The 25,786-nt window shown below is 44.6% G+C and overlaps 1 protein-coding gene across 1 annotated transcript; it reads right to left on the bottom strand.

Annotated features, from left to right (window-relative positions):
• Positions 1–498: 498 nt before the first annotated feature.
• Positions 499–20,212, bottom strand: LOC129706961 (cytochrome P450 2K1-like). Its single transcript, XM_055651646.1, has 9 exons — positions 19,878–20,212; positions 14,727–14,889; positions 13,375–13,524; positions 7,691–7,851; positions 4,882–5,055; positions 4,239–4,380; positions 3,954–4,141; positions 2,932–3,073; positions 499–2,058 (listed from the first exon to the last, which is right to left on the bottom strand). The coding sequence occupies exons 1-9, from the start codon at positions 20,076–20,078 to the stop codon at positions 1,880–1,882; spliced, it is 1,500 nt and encodes a 499-aa protein (XP_055507621.1). The 5' UTR covers positions 20,079–20,212; the 3' UTR covers positions 499–1,879.
• Between the last annotated feature and the right edge of the window lie 5,574 nt (positions 20,213–25,786).

The raw sequence follows: 25,786 nt of genomic DNA on the forward strand, positions 1-25,786 counted from the left end.
CCCATCCTTAGACTGGGGCAGTGTGAGGCAATCTAAGGCCCCACATTTGGTTCAAGTTGAAGATATAACAGTCCATTCTCCTGTTAGGTGTTCTCCTGTTAGGTTTCATTAGAGTTCCCGAAAGTCTGAAAATGCATGAAGATGGATATTTCTCCTGGACTTTATCTAGTGTAACCAGATAAATATGTGCCAAACTTAGGCATATGGGACCAGGTTCGGTTGTAAATCTTGGTGGGCATAGACGATTTAGGCTGAAGATCCTGTTTCCATGCTGCATGGCTCTATGAGTGTGCATGACTTACTGGTCCACATTGACTCCATCAACCATACTGCCCTCATCAATACACTTTGCTAATTTTTCTCTTTGGAAAACTCATCCGAATTGGTCAGACGGGATCCTCCACTTCCAAAACCAAGCCAACTATCTTTGATTAATCTCCTCCTTTCCAAGTACGGAAACTCCCCATGTTATGGAAAACACAACATGGAAATCTGACCTTGTGCAATCCTACATACATTTTTAATTTCAATTTTAAAGGTAGGAAAATTGTTTACAGAAATGCACACACCTTCAGGAGGTATAGAATAAAGTTAGATGTTAGTTAATTCAAAAGACAAAGAGTCTTCAAAATAAAATTGTTTACACATTAGACATCCTTGGCAGATAAGGAAAAGGACAATCCAAAGAGATTCTACAAGTTATAAGGGCATAAAAGTAACTAGGGAGAGAATAGGGATCCTTAATGATCAAAGGTAGATACAAAATGCTGGGGTAACTCAGCGGGACAGGCAGCATCTCTGGCAAAAACGAATGGGTGATGTTTCGGGTCGAGACCCTTCAGAATGATCAGTCTGAAGAAGGGTCTTGACCCGAAAAGTCACCCATTCCTTCTCTCCAGAGATACTGCCTGTCCCGCTGAGTTACTCCAGCATTTAGTGTGTACCTTCGATTTAAACCAGCATCTGCAGTTCTTTCCTACACCCTTAATGATCAAGAAGGCTGTCTATGAGTGCAACCACAGGAGATAGGCAAGGTATAAATTAGCTTTTCTCATTTGTATTTACCATGAATACACGATGCTAGGAAACTCAGGGATGTAACAATGATGGTGGTAGAGGCAGATACAATAGTGTCTGTAAGCTTTTGAAAGGCAGACGGATATAGAGTGCCATATTCCAAAGAAGAAAACCAATTGCTACAGAAAGATGTTTTACCACAGATTTCCCTTGAATCATTCACCCACCATTTTTACACTGTCACACCTTGAACCATCTGCAAAGAGAAACAGCTTCTTTCCACAAATTATCATTAGAAAAAAATCAAAAAAAAATCACAGCATTTACAGTATGTTAATTTCAGAATGTGGAAGAATTTTAAATCATTGAAGGCAACAGGTAATACAAATAAGAGCAGGTTACATAAGTCTGACAATCTTTGTAAATTTGCTTCATGTTGAAAAGCATGTTTATATCCATGAACATGTCATTCTTGCTAAATTCAGTGCAAGTTGAATGTTAAAGAGATGATATCACTGATGATCATTTATATTGATCACAAAATATCATCAAGAAGATTGAAGGAATGTTATTTTCCAAAATTTTGGTGAATGGACTAAGATTCGGAAGGGCAAATGTCAGGTGACTGACTAAATCATCTACAGGTACCAAGTTCTGGAGGTTCACAGTTCATGGTGTGTCCCAGTTTCCGTGACTTGAGGAATAATTTCCATTGAAGTCATGGAGACACCATTGATTGCTCCGCTAGACTCAGCCCCATAACAAATGCAAGATTCCACAACAAAAACACACACGCACATTCTTTGAAATGATTCTGAGAATAATGTAACGGGGTACAACTGAAGCAAAGGATGTGTTAACATCAGCGACGCACAGCACACACGTTTTGGTATTTTGGGAATGATGTGAAGCCCACACCAGACACAAGCTCCAGATTGTTCACATTCGGGGGGACTTGAAACCGGAACTTCTGTATCAGAGTGGTAAAGAACAGGAAGAGCTCCACCCTGGCCAGGGTTTCTCCAGCACAGGCCCTGCGTCCTGCAAAGACACAAACATGTTAACTTTGCTCCACAAAAATAAAGTTTGATTGATTGATTTAAAGATACAGCATGGAAACTGGTCCATTGGCCCACTGAGTCCACGCCGACCATCGATGACAACCGTTCTATATTATCCCATCCGCTCCCTGCACACGAGAAGCAATTTTACAGAGGCCAATTAACCTACAAACCTCATGTCTTTGGGATGTGGGAAGAAACCAAAGAACCCAGAGGGAAACCATTAGAAAGAAGAAGGGTCCCTACCTGAAATGTCAGCTGTCCATTCCATCCACAAATGCTGCCTGACCCACCGAATTCCCATGTTTTAGGTTAAGATTTAATAGGAATCTCAGCAGCAACTTTTTAACACAGATTGGGTATATGGAACGAGCTGACAGAGAAGTTAGTTGAGGCAAGTTCTGCAGCAACATTTAAAAGACATTTAAATAGGTACATGGATAGGAAATGTTTTGTGGGATATGGGCCAAATGAGCGCAAAAGGGACTAGTTTGGACATTTAGGTCGGCATGGACATGTTGGGCCTGTTTCCCGTTTCCATGCTGTATGATTCTATGACTATTTCCACCATTCTCAGATCTTTATTTTACTCAGGGAAATGACTTGCCCTAACTCATTTCCATCCATCAGTTAAGCTTAGGGCAGAGGCTGAAATTTGGTTTAGATTTTTATTGTCATATGTACCTATAGTGAAAAGCTTTTGTCTGCATGCTGTCCCGTCAAAGATAAGAATACAATCAAGCCATCCACAGTGCGCAGATAAAGGATAAAAGGTACATTAAAGAATAAAAATAAAGTCCAAAAGGGTGTAAAATCCACCACCGTGGGGTGCAAACATGGAGAAACATCTTACCCATGGAGAATGGAGCAAAAGCATCTCTCTTCACAAACTTCCCATCAGCATCCAGAAAGTTGGAAGGGTTAAAGGCTCTCGGGTTTTCCCATTGAGTTTTATCGAAAAGCACCGAGGTCAGTAAGGGGATCACGAGAGTGTCCTGAAAATATAATTTACAATCGCTGTTGTTATTCTGTTTGTAAAGTATTGCTGAAAATCCGTCCACAAGAATTAACAATCTTGGCAGTATTTCCACTCTTCTACCCCTTACACATCTCCAACTTCCATCACTCTGCCAGCAGCTTCACCCTCAGTGACATTAAATTCCTTCTCAAAACCTCCCTGTCTCTCTACCTCTCACTCCCCTTAAGAATAATCCAGCTTGTTCCAATATGTCATTAATATGACAATATTAATTGCCCCAATATGACAATTTTTGGCAGGTAAAGTTCCAGACACAGGCCCTGGGATTTTTAACTACCTTTTTTTTCTATTTATTTGTTCCCAGGATGTGGCCATTGTGGCAAGGTCGGGTGGTATTGCCCATCCCTAGATGCCCCTGACCCGAGGAAACAGCGAGGAGTCAATGACTATTGTGTGGAGACGTCTGTACCAAGTATATGTCCACACCAACAATCATTTTCTCGACTTGAACTTGTATTTATCTTTCCTTAGTTAATGTCATTCATGACTAATAAAACATCCTCTTCACTGCAGTAATAATGTGCTTATGTTTTAACAAGTTATTACTTCAAGGAAAATTCAGTAAATAAACAAGACAGGAGCATACAGACATCAATTGCCATTTAAGAGAGATGAATATCCTACCAGGCTGAATTTTATCAGGTAATCTCTGCTATAAAGGTTTCACTAGTGTACAAGTCCTCTCACTCCATCAACTCTCTTTCAAAAGCAGACAATACACTAGAGATTATGTTATATAAAATTACACAAATATATGTATGAGCCTAAGACAATCCCTCCCTGGATTAAATATCACAATATCAGGAGCCAATGAGCCACCCACTTCCATTATTTACCTTAGGGATGAAATATCCTTTAAAGTTTACATCCGCTGTTGTTGAATGCATGATATTCATTGGGACAATGTTGCCAAATCTCTGGACTTCATGGATCACCGCGTTAGTATAGGGCAAACTCTTCCGATCTTCAGCTCTGGGCATCCGTTCTGACCCAATAAAATTGATGATTTCCTTGTGGACTTTCTCTGGAAACAAAGGGCATTGTTAAAGCACAAGGGCAAGAACTGGGAATCCTGGGATTCACACACGGGACACACAGTAATCAATCAGGCCGCTCCTCACCCTGTATGTTGGGGTACTTCATCAGCAGCAGCATGGCCCAACGAAGTGTGGTGGAAGTCGTCTCCATCCCAGCAGCAAACAGGTTTCCTGTCGTGTACGTCAGGTTGTTTTCATGGAAATATGTGTTTGGATTACCTGACTCCTGCAATAGATTAACAGAACAAAGACACAGAAATTAATTTGGGACCAGGAGTACAAACCAGAAACCCTTTGCCCCAATGAGTCCACGCTGACCATCAATCACCTGTTTACACCAATTCTATGTTATCCCACATTCGCATCCACTTCCTACACCAGGAGCAATTGACAGAGGGCAAATAATCCACAAACCCGTGCGTCTTTGGGATGTGGGAGGAAACTGGGGCACGCAGAGAAAACCAATGTGGTCTCAGGGAGAACATGCAAATTCCACACAGATTGCACCTGAGGTCAGGATCAAACCCGGGTCTCTGGCATTGTGAGGCAGCGGCTCTACCGGTAATGCCACTGTACTGGCCTATCCTGTCACCACCAGTTTCGCTAAATGCTACCATTGCCAGCAAATCAATAATGTTCAAGCTCAGTTGAATAGCTACAGCTTCTTTGAAGCAAACCCATTATACAAAATCTACCTCTTCTTAAAGCGGAGGCGTGGAGTCCATACCTGGCGTTGTTTTAACAAGAACGTATCAATGAAACCCCTTGGGCTATTTGCATCTACTGTCTGATCATTTTCATTAATAAGTTTCCTGATGATTTCACGACTTAACGTATTATTTTGCAGCAATTTCTTGCGTGTGCCAAGAAGAAATCCCAGTATAGGAAATGAATTGTAAATCTATAAAATAAAATCACTAGTGTTAACATCAAAGCAAACAATTGATAGCCAGTCCTGAAATCTACAGACTGCCAATATCTGAAATCAACAGATAATAAAGATATGAAATCTTAAAAATTTAGGAATTATTCAAAGATTGAGTGTGCTGGTTAAGTTTAGTTTAGTTTAGAGATACAGCATGGAAACAGGCCCTTAGGGTCCACACTGACCATCAATCCCCGCACATTAACACTATCCTCCCCACATTAGGGACAATTTACACTTATACCAAGTATGAAAACCCAAACCAATTAATCTACAAACCTGTACGTCTTTGGAGTGTGGGAGGAAACCAAAGATCTCAGAGAAAACCCACGCAGTCAAACTTTGGACAAACAACACCCGTGGTCGGGATCGAACCCGGGTCTCTGGCGCTGCAAGTGCTGGAAGGTAGCAACTCTACTGCTGCGCCACCATGTTGCCCTACGTGCTAATTGTTTAAGACTAATTAAGACTAATTCTATATCTGGTATTTATTTTTTATTGTCATTGTTTTGCTTATCAGGAATATAATGTCTTCCAGGTCCCATTGAGTCCCAAAGGTCAAGTCCACACAACCATCTCCCTCTGTCAAAGCACAGGGTCGGGACACAATGAATGTTTATCAACTGCTCCTCAGGCAACATGCGTCTTAAACAAGTTGGTGAGTCAGTCAGACAAGCAGCTTTTTCTTGTGAATTGAGGGACAGATTCTTTGAGACCCCAATCAAATCAATGAAGGAAGGCTGTTTATCGGATTGGAAACCCGTGACTAGTGCTGTGCCTAAGTAGTAGGTGCTGGGCCCACTGTTTGTCATCATCATCATCATCATCAACCTTTATTGTCATCTTGCAAAGCAACAATTGTACAGTGCAAAATGAGAAGACCTTTCCCAGGGAATACCGGAGCATCGCACATAAAACTTAAACATTTCACACATAATAAAAACAATAAAAACAATCCAGTCCCTGATGAAACAGTACAAATAATTAAAAGTGCAGGTAAAACAGCAACATTAAAATACAGTAAAAACAGTCATAAAATGTCCAGGACAGCTGATTTGAGTGGCCAGTGCCAGAGTTATTAAATTGTCAGTGCAAAGCCGCAGAATCAGGTGAAGTGACTGTTTCGCAGCCTCACAGCCTGTGGCAGGAAGCTGTTTAGCAGTCTGGTAGTCCGGGCTTTGATGCTACGGTATCTCTTGCCTGATGGCAGGAGATCCAGGTGTGTGTGGAGGGGGTGCAGTTTGTCCTTAGCTAATCTCAGAGCTTTTTTCAGACAGCGGCTCAGGAACAGTTCTTGTACCGAAGGTAGGGATATGTCAATGATCCTCTCTGCTCCCCATCACTACCCTCTGCAGAGCCTTCCTGTCTGAGCAGTTACAGTTGGAGTACCACGTGTTCATGCAGTACGTGAGTACAGACTCCACCGTGCCCCTGTAAAAAGTCCTGAGGATGTTGGTAGGGAATGAGGCCTGTTTGAGTTTCCTCAGGTAGTGCAATCGCTGATGGGCCCGTTTGACAATCCCAGTGTTGTTCCTGGACAGGTGAAATCTACGTCAACGATTTGGATGAGAAGCTAGAACGCACAGTTAGTAAGTTTGCAGATTACACTGGAAGAGGTGGTGGAGAAGGTTATCAACAATTACAGCAAGAGCTTGATCAGCGGGTAAGTGGAGTTCAATTCAGATGAGTGCAAGGTATTGGATTTTTGGATGTCATGCCAGGGTAGGATTTTCACAGTGAATGCTAGGGCCCTGGGGAGTGTTGTAGTAGGGAGGGACCAAGGGGTACCAGTGCATAGTTCCCGATAGTGGCGAAACAGGTAGACAGGATGGTGAATAAGGCTTTTGGCATGTCGGCTCTTCACCTGTAAGGGCATTGAGTATAGAACTTACGCAATATATTGGTCAGGCCTATATTGAGTATTACGTTCAGTTTTGGTGGCCCTGCTGTTGGAAAGATGCCTTTAATCTGGAAACTATGCAGAAAAGCTACCAGGATGTTGCCAGAACTCAAGGGACTGTGTTAAATGGAGTGGCGATGCAGGCTAGGACATTATTCATAGATCATAAATCATAAGTAGTAGGAACAGATTTAGGCCATTTGGCCCATCAAGTCTACATCCCTGTTTTTGTATTCTTGAAATAAATGCTCTTGAAAAAAATATTCCTTGGAGCATTGAAGATTAAGAGTTGATCTTATAGAGTTATTTAAAATCTTGAGGGGCATAGATGCAGAGACCAGGTGGGAGCTGCGATGCGGAGACCATGAGAGGTGAGCTCCAAGGCAGAGTCAGGGTATGCCTGTATCTGGCACTTGAGGGGTAACACTTTGACACAGAAGGTGGTACGTCTATAGAACAAGCTTCTGGAGGAAGTAGTTGCTGCAGGTATAATAACAATATGTCAAACTTATCTGTACAGGTTTGAGGATAGGAAAGGTTTAGAGTGATCCGAGTCCAATGCGGACAAATGGGATTTGCTTCGCAGGGTGTCTAGGCCAGCTTTGCAAAAAGGTTTGTCTGTGTGCTCTGTGACTATGACTCTTCTGGGGCCTGTTGCAAATGAACATTTACTGAAAAATATCTGCAATCTCAGTGAAAGATAAGATTTACCTGCACCATAGGATGACCAACAAGTTTTATGTTTTCATTAACTATTTCGACTAAAGTGTTGAACCTTTCATCATCGTAATCAAATCTATCACCAAAAACTATTGAGCAGATTATGTTGGCCACAGCAGCGTTCAACTTGAAGGTCGGATTAAATTCTTGGCCTGAAGAAATACACGTCATTCACATTAGTGTCAAACAGTGTAAACCAATTAACATATATGAGGCATCCTGATCAGTCCCTTTTTACTGATGTCTAACACTGGACTTCAGCAGCAAGTTTTATATGATGCTTTTAATGCAGTAATTCTTAAAGGGCTAAGAGACATATCAAGAGTGCATATAAAGAGATTATGTTACCAGGGAAGTATTTGGAAGCATGGAGGTCTGTGCCAGAGAAATGAGTTCAAATCCCACAGGCGAATAGAAACTCACTTAGTTAATAAATCTGAAACAGATGATTGGAATCAGTAATGGGGATGATGAAACTGTGAGATTGTTGTTAAAACAACTCATCTGGATCTGAGACTAAATGCAAATTAGAGGAACAGCATCTCATATTTCGCTTGGGCAGCGTACAACACAGTGGCATGAATATTGAATATTGATTACTCTAACTTCAAATAACCCCGGCATTCCCTCTCTCCATCCCTCCCTCAGCCAAGTTGCACCAGCTTTGCGTTCCCACCTAGCAAACAGCTAACAATTTCCTTTAACATCTTTACTTTTTTCCATATCTTCTTTCATTTGTTCCATATCTCTCTACATCACCATCTATATATCTCATTTCCCTTTCCCCGAATCTCAGTCTGAAGAAGGATCTCGACCTGTTTCAGTGGCACTGCGAGTCGGCCACTTCGTCTGCAACTGGTTCGTTGTTTCGACTTTTTTTGCTTCTTTTAGTATGTCGGAGAGTACGTTTTAGTGTTTCTCTGCGGTGGGAATAGGGGGAAAACGTTTTCAGGCACCTACCTCGACGGAGATGCGACTTTGTTCCTTGTCGCTTTTTCACCCCCCTCGCACCTGACAGCTGGTTTGGTGCGGCCTTTCCCGGAGTCGGGCCCAGAGCTTCAGCAGCGGCGTATCAGGGACTTTAACATCGCGGACCCCCCCGCCGGAGAAGCACTACAAACACTGGCCTGCAACTTACAACATCTTGGAGCCTCTGTCTGTGGCAGTGGGTGTGGAGCGGACCTTCTGTCGTGGAGCAGGCGATCCCTCGCCGGGGGTCGCCGAAGAAGAGCTCCAACCGCCGGCCTGCGCCTACAACATCTGGAAGCCACGGTCTCTGGTAAGGAGGTGGCTGGTTTGGGAGCTCTGAGCCACGGGGTGTGCTCGACATGTCCCGATGTTGGCTTTCCGACCATCCCGGCCAGAGGGCTTGAACATCAGCCTGTCCATAGCAGCAACTACGGAGGGTCAGGGCCTCAACTGCAGGTGAACAAGGGAGGAGGAGGAGGACTGAACGGTATTGCCTTCCACCACAGTGAAGAATGCTGTGGTAGATGTTTATGTTGAATTATGTTGTGTATTGTGTCCTTTTTAATTGTAATGCTGCATGGCAAATTACATTTCACTGCACCTTATGGCGCATCTGACAAATAAATTTAAACTTGAACTTGACACTAAATGTCACCCATTCCTTTCTCCAGAGATGCTGCCTATCCCGCTGAGTTACTCCAGCATCTTGTGTCTATCTTCTGGTTCACTGATGACCTTCACAGAAGAAATTTGCCCTCCTTTCTCAGTCCAGTTGATGTACAACACATTTTTTAAATGTAGTTGACACTTACAGTGCATTCAGAAAGTATTCAGACCCCTTCACTTATACCCCCTTTTTTTTACATTACAGCCTTATTCTAAAATTGATTTAATTCATTTTTTAATCATCAATCTACACATAATACATAATATAAAAGCAAAAACAGGTGTTTAGTAACTTTTGCAAAATAATTGAAAAGAAATAACTGAAATATCACATTTACATAAGTATTCAGACCCTTTGCTGTGACTCTCAAAGTTGAGCTTCGTGTGCATCCTGTTTCCATTGATTATCCTTGAGATGTTTCTACAACTTGATTGGGATCCACAAGTGGTAAATTAAATTGATTGTACATGATTTGGAAAGGCACACACCTGTCTATATAAGGTCCCACAGTTGACAGTGCATATCAGTGCACAAACAAAGCCATGAAGACAAGGGAAATGTCTAGACCTCCGAGAAAGGATTTTGTTGAGACACAGATCTGGGGAACGATATAAAACATTTTCTGCAGCATTGCATGTCCTGAAGAGCACAGTGACCATCATTCTTAAATAGAAGAACTTTGAAACCCCCAGGACTCTTCGTAGAGTCGGCCGGCCGCCCGGCCAAACTGAGCAATCGGGGGAGAAGGGCCTTGGTCAGGGAGGTGACCAAGAACCCGATGGTCACTCTGACAGAGCTCCAGAGTTCCTCTGTGGAGATGGGAGAAACTTCCAGAAGGACAACTATATCTGCAGCACTCCCCCAAACAGGCCTTTTATGGTAGAGTGGCCAGACGGAAGCCACTCCTCAATAAAAGGCACATGACAGCCGCTTGGAGTTTGCCCAAAGGCACCTAAACAAGATTCCCTGGTCTGATGAAACCAAGATTGCTTTGGCCTGAATGCCAAGCGTCACGTCTGGAGGAAACAAAACACTGCTCATCACCTGGCCAATACTATGCCTACGGCGAAGCATGGTGGCAGCAACATCATGCTGTGGGGATGTTTTTCAGAGGCAGGAACTGGGAGACTAGTCAGGATCGAGGGAAAGATGAACGGAGCAAAGTACAGAGAGAGCCTTGATGAAAACTTGCTCCAGAGCGTTCAGGACCTCAGACTGGGGCAGAGGTTAACCTTCCACCAGGACAACGACCCAAAGCTCACAGTCAATTCAGTGCAGGAGTGGCTTTGTGACAAGTCTGTGAATGTCTTTGAGTGGCCCAGCCAGAGCCCGGACTTGAACCCGATCGAATATCTCTGGAGGAGCCTGAAAATAGCTGTGCAACAACACTCCACATCCAACCTGACAGAGCTTGAGCGGATCTGCAGAGAAGAATGGGAGAATGGGAGAAACCCGCAGGTGTGCCAAGCATGTAGTGTCATACCCAAGAAGACTTGAGGCTGTAATCACTGCAAAGATGCCTCAATAAAGATATGTGAAAAGAAAGAGATTAGTTAAAACAAATGTAGGTCCCTTGCAGTCAGAAACAGGTGAGTTGATCATGGGGAACAAGGATATGGCGGACCAATTGAATAACTACTTTGGTTCCGTCTTCACTAAGGAAGACATAAATAATTTGCCGGAAATAGCAGGGGACCGCGGGTCAAAGGAGTTGGAGGAATTGAGTGAAATCCAGGTTAGCCGGGAAGTAGTGTTTAAGAGGGAACTGCAGATGCTGGAGAATCGAAGGTTACACAAAAAAGCTGGAGAAGCCGGGAAGTAGTGTTGGGTAAATTGAATGGATTAAAGGCCGATAAATCCCCAGGGCCAGATAGGCTGCATCCCAGAGTACTTAAGGAAGTAGCTCCAGAAATAGTGGATGCATTAGTAATAATCTTTCAAAACTCTTTAGATTCTGGAGTAGTTCCTGAGGATTGGCGGGTAGCAAACGTAACCCCACTTTTTAAGAAGGGAGAGAGAGAGAAAACGGGGAATTACAGACCAGTTAGTTTAACATCGGTAGTGGGGAAACTGCTAGAGTCAGTTATTAAAGATGGGATAGCAGCACATTTGGAAAGTGGTGAAATCATTGGACAAAGTCAGCATGGATTTACGAAAGGTAAATCATGTCTGACGAATCTCATAGAATTTTTCGAGGATGTAACTAGTAGCGTGGATAGGGGAGAACCAGTGGATGTGGTGTATCTGGACTTCCAGAAGGCTTTTGACAAGGTCCCACATAAGAGATTAGTATACAAACTTAAAGCACACGGCATTGGGGGTTCAGTATTGATGTGGATAGAGAACTGGCTGGCAAACAGGAAGCAAAGAGTAGGAGTAAACGGGTCCTTTTCACAAAGGCAGGCAGTGACTAGTGGGGTACCGCAAGGCTCAGTGCTGGGACCCCAGCTATTTACAATATATATTAATGATCTGGATGAGGGAATGGCAATATCTCCAAGTTTGCGGATGACACTAAGCTGGGGGGCAGTGTTAGCTGTGAGGAGGATGCTAGGAGACTGCAAGGTGACTTGGATAGCCTGGGTGAGTGGGCAAATGTTTGGCAGATGCAGTAGAATGTGGATAAATGTGAGGTTATCCATTTTGGTGGCAAAAACGGGAAAGCAGACTATTATCTAAATGGTGGCCGATTGGGAAAGGGGGAGATGCAGCGAGACCTGGGTGTCATGGTACACCAGTCATTGAAGGTAGGCATGCAGGTGCAGCAGGCAGTAAAGAAAGCGAATGGTATGCTAGCTTTCATTGCAAAAGGATTTGAGTATAGGAGCAGGGAGGTTCTACTGCAGTTGTACAGGGTCTTGGTGAGACCACACCTGGAGTATTGCAAACAGTTTTGGTCTCCAAATCTGAGGAAGGACATTATTGCCATAGAGGGAGTGCAGAGACGGTTCACCAGACTGATTCCTGGGATGTCAGGACTGTCTTATGAAGAAAGACTGCATAGACTTGGTTTATACTCTCTAGAATTTAGGAGATTGAGAGGGGATCTTATAGAAACTTACAAAATTCTTAAAGGGTTGGACAGGCTAGATGCAGGAAGATTGTTCCCGATGTTGTGGAAGTCCAGGACAAGGGGTCACAGCTTAAGGATAAGGGGGAAATCCTTTAAAACCGAGATGAGAAGAACTTTTTTCACACGGAGTGTGGTGAATCTCTGGAACTCTCTGCCACAGAGGGTAGTTGAGGCCAGTTCATTGGCTATATTTAAGAGGGAGTTAGATGTGGCTCTTGTGGCTAAGGGGATCAGGGGGTATGGAGAGAAGGCAGGTGCGGGATACTGAGTTGGATGATCAGCCATGATCATATTGAATGGCGCTGCAGGCTCGAAGGGCCGAATGGCCTACTCCTGCACCTAATTTCTATGTTTCTATGTTTCTATAATGTACTGAGTAAAGGGTCTGAATACTTATGTAAATGTGATATTTCAGTTATTTATTTTAAATTATTTTGCAAATATTTCTAAACACCTGTTTTTGCCTTTTTTATTGTGGGCTTTGTGTATATATTGCTGATTTTTAAAAAATGAATTTAATCAATTTTAGAATAAGGCTGTAACGTAACAAAATGTGGAAAAAGTGAAGCGGTCTGAATACTTTCTGAATGCACTGTAACTTTTTCCTCAGTTGAGGAGCAATAACAAGTGGACATTGCCATTGATATCCACATATATGAATGGAAATCAAACCATTTAATACATGCTAAAGTGGAGTCTTTGAATTCACTTGAGAGGCGGGGAAAAGAGATGAAAAGCTGAAGCAAAAACAAGAAAAAATCTGGAAATGCTCAACAGGTCAGGTAGCATCTTTGTAGAGTGTACCAGTAAGCAGGATTAACTAGGGGTACAACTTACACAAAGCGATGAATTGAACGGGCATTTTCTTGGATAGGTATTTCTTGGATTATTTATGAATCTTCAATTATAAATTATTAAAAGTAGGCAGAGGAGAGTTGATCATTTTGCTTCTTCATTTAGACTCACCTTCATACGATTCAAACATTTTAATGAGAAAATGGGTTTCTTCAACGATTTTATCTTCGATAGATTTCCTGCCCATTCCAAAGTCCCGCAGAGTGGACATGGTGAATCTTCGCATCTGCTTCCAAGATTCTCCATGACCAAAGATGATACCTGTAATTAAATCCATCAATGTGACAACTTGTCAAAGCAACTTGCAACCAAGGTAAAAGTGAACCTCTATTTTAAATGGCACAATTTTAATAGAAAACCGTGGACCAAGAATTAAATCATTATTTTAAAGTAGTGCAGAACATAGAACATAGATCATAAAACAGTGCAGCACAGGAATAGACCCTTCAATCCACAGTGTCTGTGTCGAACATGATGCCAAATTAAAATAACCACATCTACCTGTATCCCTCCATTCCCTGTCCGATCATGTGTCTGTCTGCAAAACTTCCACATGACACAATTGTGTCTGCTACCATCACCATCCCACAGTGCGTTGCAGGCATCCACCTCTCTCTGTGTACAAAAACTTGCCTTGCACATCTCCTTTAAACTTTCTCTCATTTAAAGCTATGCCTTCAACTTCCTGAACTTCAAAAATATTTCCTTTTTCTTCTAATAGCCAAGAAAGAGAATAGATTACGTAAATAGTGGGATTTTCGGGAATGTTCTGAGAGCCAGCAAAGACAGGCTGAATGGTGTCATAGTTGAAAGAAAATACAAAAGATACTATACCTCTTCAGACTAAGTTACACTCAGCGAGAGATTGTGTGACAAAGATAGTGAAAGTGAGAAAGTAATTTTGGTAATTAAGTAAGTAGTTTTGAGATACAGCATGAGACACAGGCCCTTCAGGCCACCGAGTCTGCGCTGACCCATGATCACCCCGTACACTATTTCTATGTTAGACCAGTTTTGCATCCTACATACTCGACCAATATTCAGAGGACAATTATCCCACAAACCTGTATGTCTTTAGTGTGGGAGGAAACCGGAGCACTCTCAGAAAACCCACACGGTCACAGGGAGAACATACAAACTCCATACCAACAGCACCCGGATATCTGGCGCTGTAAGGCAGCAACTCTACACCTGCGCCATTTGCCGCCTGGTGCTTTATTAGTTTGTAAAGCAGTCTTACATTAAATCACTAAGTGATTGGTTTCATGTATTATGTGATTAAATTCAGCACTGTTTGCTGACGATTGGTTACCAATCTCACTTAAAGAATAATGCGTTGGCCAAAGTCCTTTAAAGCTTTACACCTTAGTAAAAACAAGCCTTCAGCAAGACTCCAGTTAACTGAACCAGATGAGGATGAAACTAATTATTAAAAGTTCAACAACAATGAAGATGAGAGTTACCATGACCCATGTTCAGGTCATCAAATATAGGGAGGTGAGCTCTTCCTCCAAACACATCGGGATGGTTGATGAGAGCATCCTTCACGGTCTCGTAGCCGGTCAGGACCACAGCCTTCATGGTTCCAAGCTTGATGGTGAAGATTGGGCCGTACTTCTCAGACAGCTTAAACAGGAGGAAAAAGATTCCATGAACATTCAATAACTTTCTTTATTCTTTAAATGTATTCATTAATTGGATGGGGCCAAGCCTATGATATTAGATTAGATTAGATTCAACTTTATTGTCATTGCACAAATACGAGTATAATTACAGCGAAATGCAGTTTACCATCTAATCAGAGTGCAAAGTAGTAAAATACTGGTTAAAACAATATGTACACTGTGGATATTTTGATCTAGTACATAGGCAAATAAATATATACAGATAAAAGGGTATAAAATATAGCTAGCGTCGGGCATGTGAGTTCAGCAGGGTAATGGTATTTTGGAAGAAGCTGTTCCTTAGCCTGCTGGTGCAAGACCTGAGGCTCCTGTAGCGCCTCGCTGATGGGAGGAGGGCAAATAGTCCATGGTTGGGGTGTGAGAAGTCCTTAATGATTTTCCCAGCCCATCTCAGACACTGTGTGCGGTGAAGGGCAGCCATGGCAGGGAGCGGGGCACCGATGATGTGATGAGCAGTTTTCACCACCCGTTGCAGTGCCTTCCTGTCAGCTGTGGTGCAGCTGCTGTACCATACCTTGAAGCAGGTGGTCAGGATGCTTTCAATGGTACAGTTGTAGAAGTTGTACAGGATCTGTGGGGACAGGTGAACTTTCTTAAGCCTCCTCAGAAAGTAGAGGCGCTGCTGTGCCTTTTTAATCAGTTTTGCGGTGTTGAGGGACCAGGACAGATCCTCTGAGATATGTACCCCGAGGAATTTGTAGTTGGAGACGCGCTCCACCTGAGTCCCGTTTATGTGGATGGGGGTATGTCTGCCACCTGTGGTCTTCCGGAAGTCTACGATGATTTCCTTCGTCTTCTGTGAGTTGAGGACAAGGTTGTTGTTGGTACACCAATCTGCCAGGTGCTGGATCTCCTTCCTGTAGGCTGATTCGTTATTGTCCCTGATCAGTCCTACCACCGTGGTGTCATCAGCGAATTTTATAATGGCGTTGGAGCCATACATAAGGACACAGTCATGGGTGAAGAGGGAGTAGAGGAGAGGGCTGAGCACACAGCCCTGTGGCACGCCGGTGTTCAGTGTCAGAGTGGAGGAGGTGAGGTTGTTGATCCTAACAGACTGGGGTCTGTTAGTGAGGAAATCCAGTGTCCAATTGCAGAGGGAGGTGGTGATGCCAAGTCCGCTGAGTTTGGTGATCAGACTGGCGGGGATGACAGCATTAAATGCAGAGCTGAAGTCGATGAACAACAACCTGATGTGGGAGTTGTTATTGTCCAGGTGGGTCAGGGCAGAGTGAAGAGCCGCAGATATGGCATCCTCTGTTGACCTATTGGGCCGATAGGCAAACTGATGGGGGTCCAGGGAGGCTGGATTTGAGGTGAGCCAGGATCAGTCTCTCAAAGCACTTCGCGATGACGGGGGTGAGTGCCACTGGGCGGAAATCATTGAGACTCCCTGAAGCTGACTGTTTGGGCACTGGCACGATGGTTGTGGTCTTGAGGGAAGTAGGGACGACACCCTGGGCAACTGACTGATTGAAAATGTCAGTGAAGACCAGGGATAGTTGTCCAGCACATGCCCTGACCACACACCCGGAGATGCCATCGGGGCTGGCAGCTTTGTGCTCATTCACTTTGCTCAGTGCGCCTTGTACAGTAGAGGTGGAGAGACTGAGGGGTTGTTCATTCGGCGGTGGGACAGCTTTGATGGCTGGTGTTTTATTGTCCCAATCAAAACGAGCATAGAAATAGTTTAGCTCGTCAGGAAGGGATGCGTTGTCTGGGGGAGGGGGAGGGGGGGTGTTAACTTTATTGTAATTGGTGGGGTCGGAGTTATTTTGAAAATGCTCCTCGATCTGCCGTTTGTATTTGAGTTTTGCGCTCCTGATTCCCTTTTTCAGGTTGGCCCTGGATGAGCTGTATTCCTCAGCGTCGCCAGATCTGAAAGCGGCATCGCGAGCCTTCAGCAAGAGTCTGACCTCTCTGTTCATCCACAGCTTCTGATTAGGGAAGGTCTTTATTTGTTTGTGGGTTGTGACGTTGTCGGTGCAGGATTTTATGTAGTCCAAAACAGATGAGGTGTATGTATTAATGTCCACTTGAGAGTCAAAGGTGGCCTGAGTGGGAAACAAACTCCAGTCTTTTTGCTGAAACTGCTCCTGTAGTACAGAGACAGCCCCTTCAGGCCAAACCTTCACTGTCCTCACAGTTGGTTTCACACGTCTGATGAGAGGTGTGTATTTGGGGAGCAGGAACAGAGAGAGGTGGTCAGACTGTCGCAAGTGGGGGAATGGGAGGGCTTTGTAGGCTTCAGCAATGTTAGTGTACACTAAATCCAGAATATTGTCTCCTCTGGTTGGACAGGAGACATGTTGATGGAACATTTTCGGATGATGGATTGAACAGTGCTCCGTGAGATGTTCAAAGCTTGGGATATTTTTTTTATATCCTAACCCTGCTTTAAACTTCTCCACAACTTTATCACTGACCTGTCTGGTGTGTTCCTTGGGCTTCACGATGCTGTTTGTTCACTAATGTTCTCTAACAAACCTCTGAGGCCTTCACAGAACAGCTGTATTTATACTGAGATTAGATTACACACAAGTGGACTCTATTTACTAATGAGGTGACTTCTGAAGGCAATTGGTTGCACTGGATTTTATTTAGGGGTATCGGAGTAAAGGGGGCTGAATACTTTTGCACACCACATGTTTCAGTTTTTATTTGTAAAAAAATTTGAAAACCATGTATGATTTTCCTTCCACTTCTCAATTATGCACCACTTTGTGTTGGTCTATCACATAAAATCCCAATAAAATACATTTACGTTTGTGGTTGTAACGTGACAAAATGTGGAAAAGTTCAAGGGGTATGAAAACTTTTGCAAGCCACTGTAGATATGCAGAGAATGGAGGAATGTGCATTATCACCAGGTGGTGCCGTCAGTGATGGCAGCCTCGCCTACGGTCTGTCTGTCTTTTTGTCTTATTTGTTATTTTTAGTGCGTTTTAAAATGTTTGTGTTAATGTTCTCTGGTTTGTTTTATGTGGGGAGGGGGGGGGGGGGGCGGGGGGGTGGGTCAGGGGAAACTGTTTTTCAATCTCTTACCTCGCCGGAGATGATTTTTTGCCCCACCGCAGGGCCGTGGACTTACCAATGGAGTCTGCGATCCCTTGCATGGGATCGATGCTCCAACCACGGCCTGCAGATTTCACCGTCCAGGAGCTCGCAGTCTCGGGCAGAGACTGGTGTCAGGAAACTCCAAGCCGCAGGAGGTTCGACCGGCCCCGATCCGGGGTTCGATCGCTCGGCGCGGGAGAACCAAGATACCTTAATGTGGGAGCTTGATCGCCCCGACCGCCGGCAATGGGACCCAAGGTCATTCCGTCAACGGAAGGGGCCACAGGAGAACAAAGAAGGGAAGAGATTGAACTTTTTTTCCGCCTTCCATCACAGTGAGGAATGTTGAGGAGTCACTGTGGTGGATGTTATGTTAAAAATGTATTTTGTGTGTCTTGTTACTTTTTATTGGTATGACTGTATGGCAAATCAAATTCCTCGTATGTTGCAAAACGTCATAATAAAGTATGCTTAAGATTATGTAGGCAGTGGAGTAGAGTTGACGGCATCATGCTCAGCACTGATATCGTGGGATGAAGGGCCTGTTCCTGTGCTATACACCTCTATCTTTAAACTAAAAGGGAAATTGTCAAGATTATTCAATAAGCAGCATTTCCATGTCATTTCTGAGAGTGTTGCGGTGGAAACGTTTCCCTGGGACGTTCTCTCCAGCCTTCTGAACCTCCCCCTGCTGTTATTAATCTTTTATTGTTTATTTTTGCCAACACGGTGAAAGGTTTTTGTTTGCGTGCTATCCAGATAAATCACAGCACACATTCGTGCAATCAAGCCATATACAATACAACGGGGTGTGTTTGGAGGACAATACCGTGGTATATCGTGTTACAGCGTTGTTGCGTTTAATGTTACAGTCGAGGCACTGTGTACCGGGACATTCTGGTAAATTGTAAATACACTGATACTTGTAGACTGGATGGCTAAGATGATCATAGGTGCCGGTATAAATTTAATTTAAGAAACAAGGCACTGCAAATGCTGGTTTACATAAAAGAGTCTGAAGGAGGGTCATCTTCTCCAGCTGGCTGACCCGCTGTTACTCCAGCACTTTGTGCTTTTTCTTTAACGTGATCGATGTTTAAAGCGGCACAGTATGGAAACAGGCCCATCGGCCCAACGAGTCCATGCCGACCAACAATCACCAGGGACGCCGCTTGATCCGTTGAGTTACTCCAGCATTTTCTATTTTCGATCTATCTTCACATTATTTCCATGTTATCCTCAACCACTGCCTACATTTTAGACGGCAATAGGCAGAGGCCAATGAACCCGCGCACCTTTGGGATGTATGAGGAAACCGGCGGGGTCACAGGGAGAACGTGCCAACTGGGTCCAACGATCGGACCTGGGCCTCTGGCGCTGTGTTCCAGCGGTGCCACCATGACTATATGAAAAACAGTTGGCCCATATAACAGTCTGGCAGTTAGGCAAATAAATGTGTCTAACGGGGCGGTCGGAACGTCCAATCTCCACACAGACAGCGCTCGTAGTCAGGATCGAACCCGGGTCTCTGGGTCTGTGAGGCAGCAGCTCTACCGCTGCGCCACGGTGTCGCCCCAAATTGCCAGGTGTACCCAGCTGCTTGCGTGCTGTCGAGTCAAGTCACACCACACACGAGCACAATCAAGCCGTACACAAGTACAACAGGTTGTGCAAGGAAGACCATTTCGGACAATAGCGGGTTAAAAGGAGTGAATGATTGACGTTGTGAAACTGAACTCAGGAGTGCTGAGATTTCTGGGGCGATGAATCTAAGCGGCAGCAACATAGAGACAGCGATGCTTCTCTCAAGCGCTGGGTGCAAGTGGGGAACAGAACGGGCCCCCATTGCTGCCTCCTCCCGCTCCCTCTTACCTCCATGAGACTCTCGTGGGGTTTCTTCAGATCCATCAGGTGCAGGTGACCGATGATGGGCAGACACGGGGGTCCCGGGGGCAGGTTGAGCGCTCCATGGCACTTAGAGCCGCGGCGAAAGTAAAGGAGGAGCAAGAGGGAGAGGGCGCCGAGGATCAGTAAAGTGGCTGCGTCCAGCGGGAAGGCGCTGCCCAACGTCATCTCTGGGCTCCCCTTGACTTCTCGCTCCTGTCAGCGCCCCAGAGCGGAGTCCCGGGCCGCAGTGTCTCTCACCTTCAGCCCCACTCGCCTCTGTTTAAACCCTCCTCCTGAAACCTGAAAGTTAATAAATGTGTCAGCGGGGGCGAGGGCGACGGCGACGAATGAGGCTGCGGATTCAGTAAAGTGGCGCCAGTGCAACTAACGTTGGTGGAGCCGTCCCCGTTGGAGTGAAGGGCAAAGCAGGCAAACAACGAAGGTACACAAAAATGCTGGAGAAACTCAGCGGGTGCAGCAGCATCTATGGAGCGAAGGAAATAGGCAACGTTTCGGGCCGAAACCCTTCTTCAGACTACAAGGAAGCTTGACTAACGAGGAAAATTGAGGCGTTGGTCAAAAACAGGAAGGATGCATGGGACATGGTATAGGCACCTGGGATCAAGTGTAGCTCAAGAGGAGTTTCGGGAACTAAGGGGCAAACTGAAAAAGGATATCAGAGGGCAAAAGGAGATAGCTCTGGCGGGAAGCACTAAGGCCAATAGCAAAATATTTTATAAATGCACTAGACCAAGTGGATCCCGTTGCGTGGGGGGGGGGGGGGGGGGGGGGGGGAGGTGGTTATAGGGGTCTGCAGCGTCACACACACACTAACCACCCCCTTGATATTATATTAATATTGTTAATTCGCTCCTTTTACCCCATCCCCATCCTCTCCACTCACGCATAGCCCCAAACTAGCAGACATGGCTAGAGAAGGAGAGGGAGGGGGTAGAGAGAGTGAGGGCAGGCAGGCAAAGGGCAGGTCAGAGGAAGAGGGCAGAGGTAGCGGGTAGAGGCAGAGAGCGTCAGCAACCTCCCCACCATGCACTGTTACGAGGACCCCAAGTGAGGCAGCGAGGGGGCACTATAGTTTGGAAATGCTAAAGCTGTGTTGCCTTTGGATTGGACATGCTGTGCTGAAGCTGTGCTGCCTAATTAAAGTTGCCTTGCCTAATTAAAGTTGCCTTGCCTAATTAAAGTTGCCTTGCCTAATTAAAGTTGCCTTGCCTGCGATATAATTAAAAGTCTTGACCCCGTTTGTGCTTTATATTGATTTTAGAAAAACGCTACCATGTTCGGCTGTGATTTTTGGTCATCATACTCAGTCCCCCTCCGCCCATCAGGTGCTGAGGATTTTTCCCATCGATGAAAAATAAAAGAGTTATTAGTGTTTCCAAAATGTTGAGAGTCTCTCTCCTGTCAATCACGCCATGAAGTCCACGCCCCTTCTGGTGTGAGCGGGGAAGGACTATAAAACCCAGAAGTGTGGGCATGGCTCAGTCTCTGCAAGATGGAGAGGTCACGACTCGCTGTCTTTAGTGACCTTGCACCCTGCTTGAAATGGTATGAAACTGCACTTGAATTTGGTGGCCTTGCACCCTATTTGAAGTGGTAAGAAACTGCACTTGAATTTGATGGCCATGCCTGCTTGAAATGGAATTTCAAGAATAGCCGTGATTCAACTACCAGCCGTGAGTGAGTGAGTGAGCTGCCAGCACAACAGGCTTGAGTGACTGAGCTGCCAGCATAACAGACTTGAGTGACTGAGCTGCCAGCCCAAGAATCCATTTGGCCCACAATGTCCATACTAGCCCCCTGGAAACCAGTCCCTCCAGCCCACAACACCTATACTAGTGCTCCAACCCCCCCTCCCCTCCCCCTCCCTACTACTGGCCACCAATATTGGAATTGGTGGAGAGGTGGAATATTGAATTGGGGGACCAGCCTTCCCGTGTGATGCTGGGACCCAACGGGTCCCACTTAGTCTACTAGAACATAGAACTGTGCAGGCCCTTCAACCTACAATGTCTGTGCCGAACATGCCAAGCCAAAAACCTCTGAATTGCCACTATCATATCTGCCTCAACCACCAACCCTGGCAGCGTGTTCCAGGCACCATCTCCCCTCTGTGTAAGAAAGTTACCCAGCACATTTCTTTTAATATTTACCCCTCTCACCTTAAATCTATGCCCTCTAGTGTTTGATTCCTTTATCCTGGGCAAACCTGACTTTTTTTTTGCCTTATTTTCATCTCCTTTTGACCCATTTTGTCACATCTTAATCTCCTTTTCATTTTTAACCTTTGCCTACCCACCTGCCAATCAACCTATCACTTACCAGGCTATGTCCTGCTCCCACCTCTTTCCACCTTCCCACACCCCCCATCAGCCTGAAGAAGTGCCCTGACCAGAAATGTCACCTGTACATGTCCTCCAGAGATCCTACCTGACCCACTGAGTTACTCCAGCACTTTGTGTACTCCACAAGATTCTGGCATCTGCAGTTCCTTGTGTCACCACTTATATTGTTTTCCTGTAATTCTTTTTGTAACAAGTTAGTGACTTTCATATTCTCGATGTGAAGAATGGTCAAGTCATAAGTCTGTTGCGGGCAGCTTGGCTGCTGAATGACTTGGTGGCTGATTAGACAGTCCCCAGTTGTTAATGGAGCAGGAAACCTGGCCAGTCACTTGATCACTTATAGACGAGACAACTTCATTTAGAAGTCCGACAGCACCCCTTCCCTTGGATACCGCTCTGATCCCTATCACTGGCTGACTGACCAGGAGATACCAATCCTCAGCATTATTGATAATAGCTGAGTTCAATTAGATGATATTGGCTGCCCACTTGAACCTTGTCAGCCGCCTCCATACAAAACCCAAGCATTCTAGCGGAATAGGGAGACCAAGTGGGACCGACCCTGGTAGCTGAGTGGTTCCATAATTTTTCTGTTTTTATTAGACATTAAATATTACATTTAAAAGTGTCGCAGGTGTGTGCACAAAGTTGAGCAAGTGAAGCAATGAATAAGCAATCTTGGTTAAAAAGATCAAAGAAAGCCAATAAAACATTTTGAAATCAGTAGTTTATTAAAACTACGCCTGTAAATGTTCAATCATATTTGATGCAATAAATTTCATCACGGCAATACAAACTGTGTTCCAATAAATTAAACAGCATTTTGAAGTGTGGTCACCCTTGTAATGTGGAAAAATAACAGCAGCTAATTTGTGCACAGAAAGATCCCAGAAACAACATGGTATTGATCAAATAATCAATTTTAGTGTAAACTAGACCCGTCGGGCCCGTTGCCCGAGACAATATTCCACCACAGACCCATAGCCCCCAACTGCGCAGGCACGGCAGACAGGTTCCCGTGGTACATCCTTTTATTCTGAGGCTGTGCCTTCTTGTCCCAGACTCTCCCACTATTAGAAACATCCTCTACACATCCACTCTATTCTAGGCTTGCTTGCATCATTTATGTTGATCACAAAAATATTATCGAAAAGATTGAAGGAATGCTTTTGTCAGACTTTTGGCGAATGGACTGCAAGATTCGGAAGGACAAATGTCAGGTGACTGATTAGATCATCCACTAAGTTCTGGAGTTTCACCATTCCTGGTGTGTCCCAGTTTCCAGGACTTGAGGGCTAATTTCCATTGAAGTCATGGAGACACCATTGGTTGCTAGATTCAGGCCCATGACAAATGCAACATTCCACAATAAAAACACACGCACATTCTTTGAAATTATTCTGAGAATAATGTAAAGAAGTAAAATGGAAGCAAAAGATGTGTTGACATCAGCGACACGTTTATGTACTTTGGGGATAATGTGAAGCCCACAACGGGCACAAACTCCAGATTGTAAAGAACAGGAAGAGCTCCACCCTGGCCAGGGTTTCTTCAACACAGGCCTGCGTCCCGCAAAGGCACAAACACGTCAACGTTGCTCCACAAAAAAAACAACGTTTGATTGTTTGCCAGATACAGCATGGAAACATGCCCTTCAGCCCACTGAGTCCACACCAACCATCAATCACCCGTTCACACCAGTTCTACATTATCTCACTATCGCATCCACTCCCTACACATTAGCAGCAATTTTACTGAGGCTAATTAACCAATAAATCAGCACATCTTTGGGATATGGGTGGAAACCAGAGTACCTGGAGGAAACCCATGTGGTCACAGTGAGAACACATGCAAATTCCATGCTGTCGAGGTCAGGATCGAACACGGGTCTCTGGGGCAGTGAGGCAGCAGCTCTACCAGCTGTGCCACTGTACCGCCCCAAAAGTCACCCAGAATTATTTAACAGTAATATATTTTTTTTTAAATGGTAACGCAAGGTATTTGCCAATTAAAAATCATTTTAACTCCCCTTCCCATTCCCATACCAACTGTCCTTGGAGTCCTCCATTGTCAGAGCGAAGTCATATGCATACTGGAGGAACAGCATCTCAGATTCCGCTTGGGTAACATTATCAACATTCAACCCTTCAACCCCTCTCTCTATCCTATCCCCCTGTCTCCCTCCCAGTTGATTAGTACAGGTGTCAGAGGTTATGGGGAGGGAGAGATAAATCAGCCATGATTGAATGGCAGAGTAGCCTTGATGGGCCGAATGGCCTAATTCTGGTCCTATCACTTACAATCTTATGATCCCAAATGTGCACATATTTCTCCCATTCTCCCACCCACGCAGCAACCCTAGTCCTTTCTCCTCCTTTGCCCAATCAGCTCCCATCCCAAGTTCCTCAATACCCTTTCATCCACCTGTCTTTCCCACTCCCTTCTGTCCCCTCCCATCTATATCCCTCCCTCTGGCTCTACATTTCACGCCTCCCCTCTCTTTACTTGACACTCTTTGTCTCTTTTTCACTTCTGACCTTTGTCATTGCTCAAACCCATCTGCCAAACGAACCGTCCTCACCTTCTCCACTCAAACCGCTCTTTCCCAGCTTTTTTACCCTTTCCACAGTCAGACTCAAAACATCACCTGTCCATTCCATCTACAGGTGCTGCCTGGCCCGCTGAGTTCCTGCTCACACAGGCAGTGACATCTCTCTCAGCTGCCCCATCAGGGGATGAAGGAATTGAAGGCAGGAGCCTGAAATCTGGTACTGCAAGGTGACTTGGATAGATTCAGGAGATGCAGCTTCTTCCCCAAAAAACGGGAGCCATCAGATCTACTGTATTAAAGGGGGAGATGCACAAGACTGTCATGGTACACACAAACGCTGAACTAGTAAAGAAAGCAAATATTGCACTTTATCTGTTTATACTGAGTTGTGTCTTGGTGATACCACACCTATATTGCATGCATTCTATGGTATATGGACACACTGATTTGATCTGTATTTATGACTACAATATCCTGTTGTGCTGCAGCAATGCAAGAATTTCATGGTCCTATCTGGGACACATGAAAATAAAATCTCTTGACTCTTCACCCACTGAGTTCCTCCAGCACTTTGTGTTTCAGCAATGCTTCCATGCTTTATAACTCTATAAATCTATAATTGAGGTAATAAAAGTATGAAAGGTAGAGTTTGGATAGACTCCAGGAACATTGCTCAATCGGCTCCAAATGCAAGAAGTTAACTCTATCCACTTAAAGGCACGGAATCTTTCACCCAGGGAATTGGAACCAAGATCCAGAGGAAATAGATTTCAGGTGAGTGGGGAAAGATTTTCTTCCCTTCATTCCTTCCATCCATTGGGCCAACGCCAGAATACTGGACTGGACTTAGAAAAGGGCTCCAAAACCTGGGCTCAGTAGACTATTTCTGTATACTTTGCTAATCAAGAATGTGCTTAGGTATGGCAATATTGTACTGGAATGTATGTAAGAAAATAATTTCATTGTGCATTTGCACATGT

This window comes from Leucoraja erinacea, chromosome 20, assembly GCF_028641065.1.
Source record: "Leucoraja erinacea ecotype New England chromosome 20, Leri_hhj_1, whole genome shotgun sequence".
Taxonomy (NCBI): Eukaryota; Metazoa; Chordata; class Chondrichthyes; order Rajiformes; family Rajidae; genus Leucoraja; species Leucoraja erinaceus.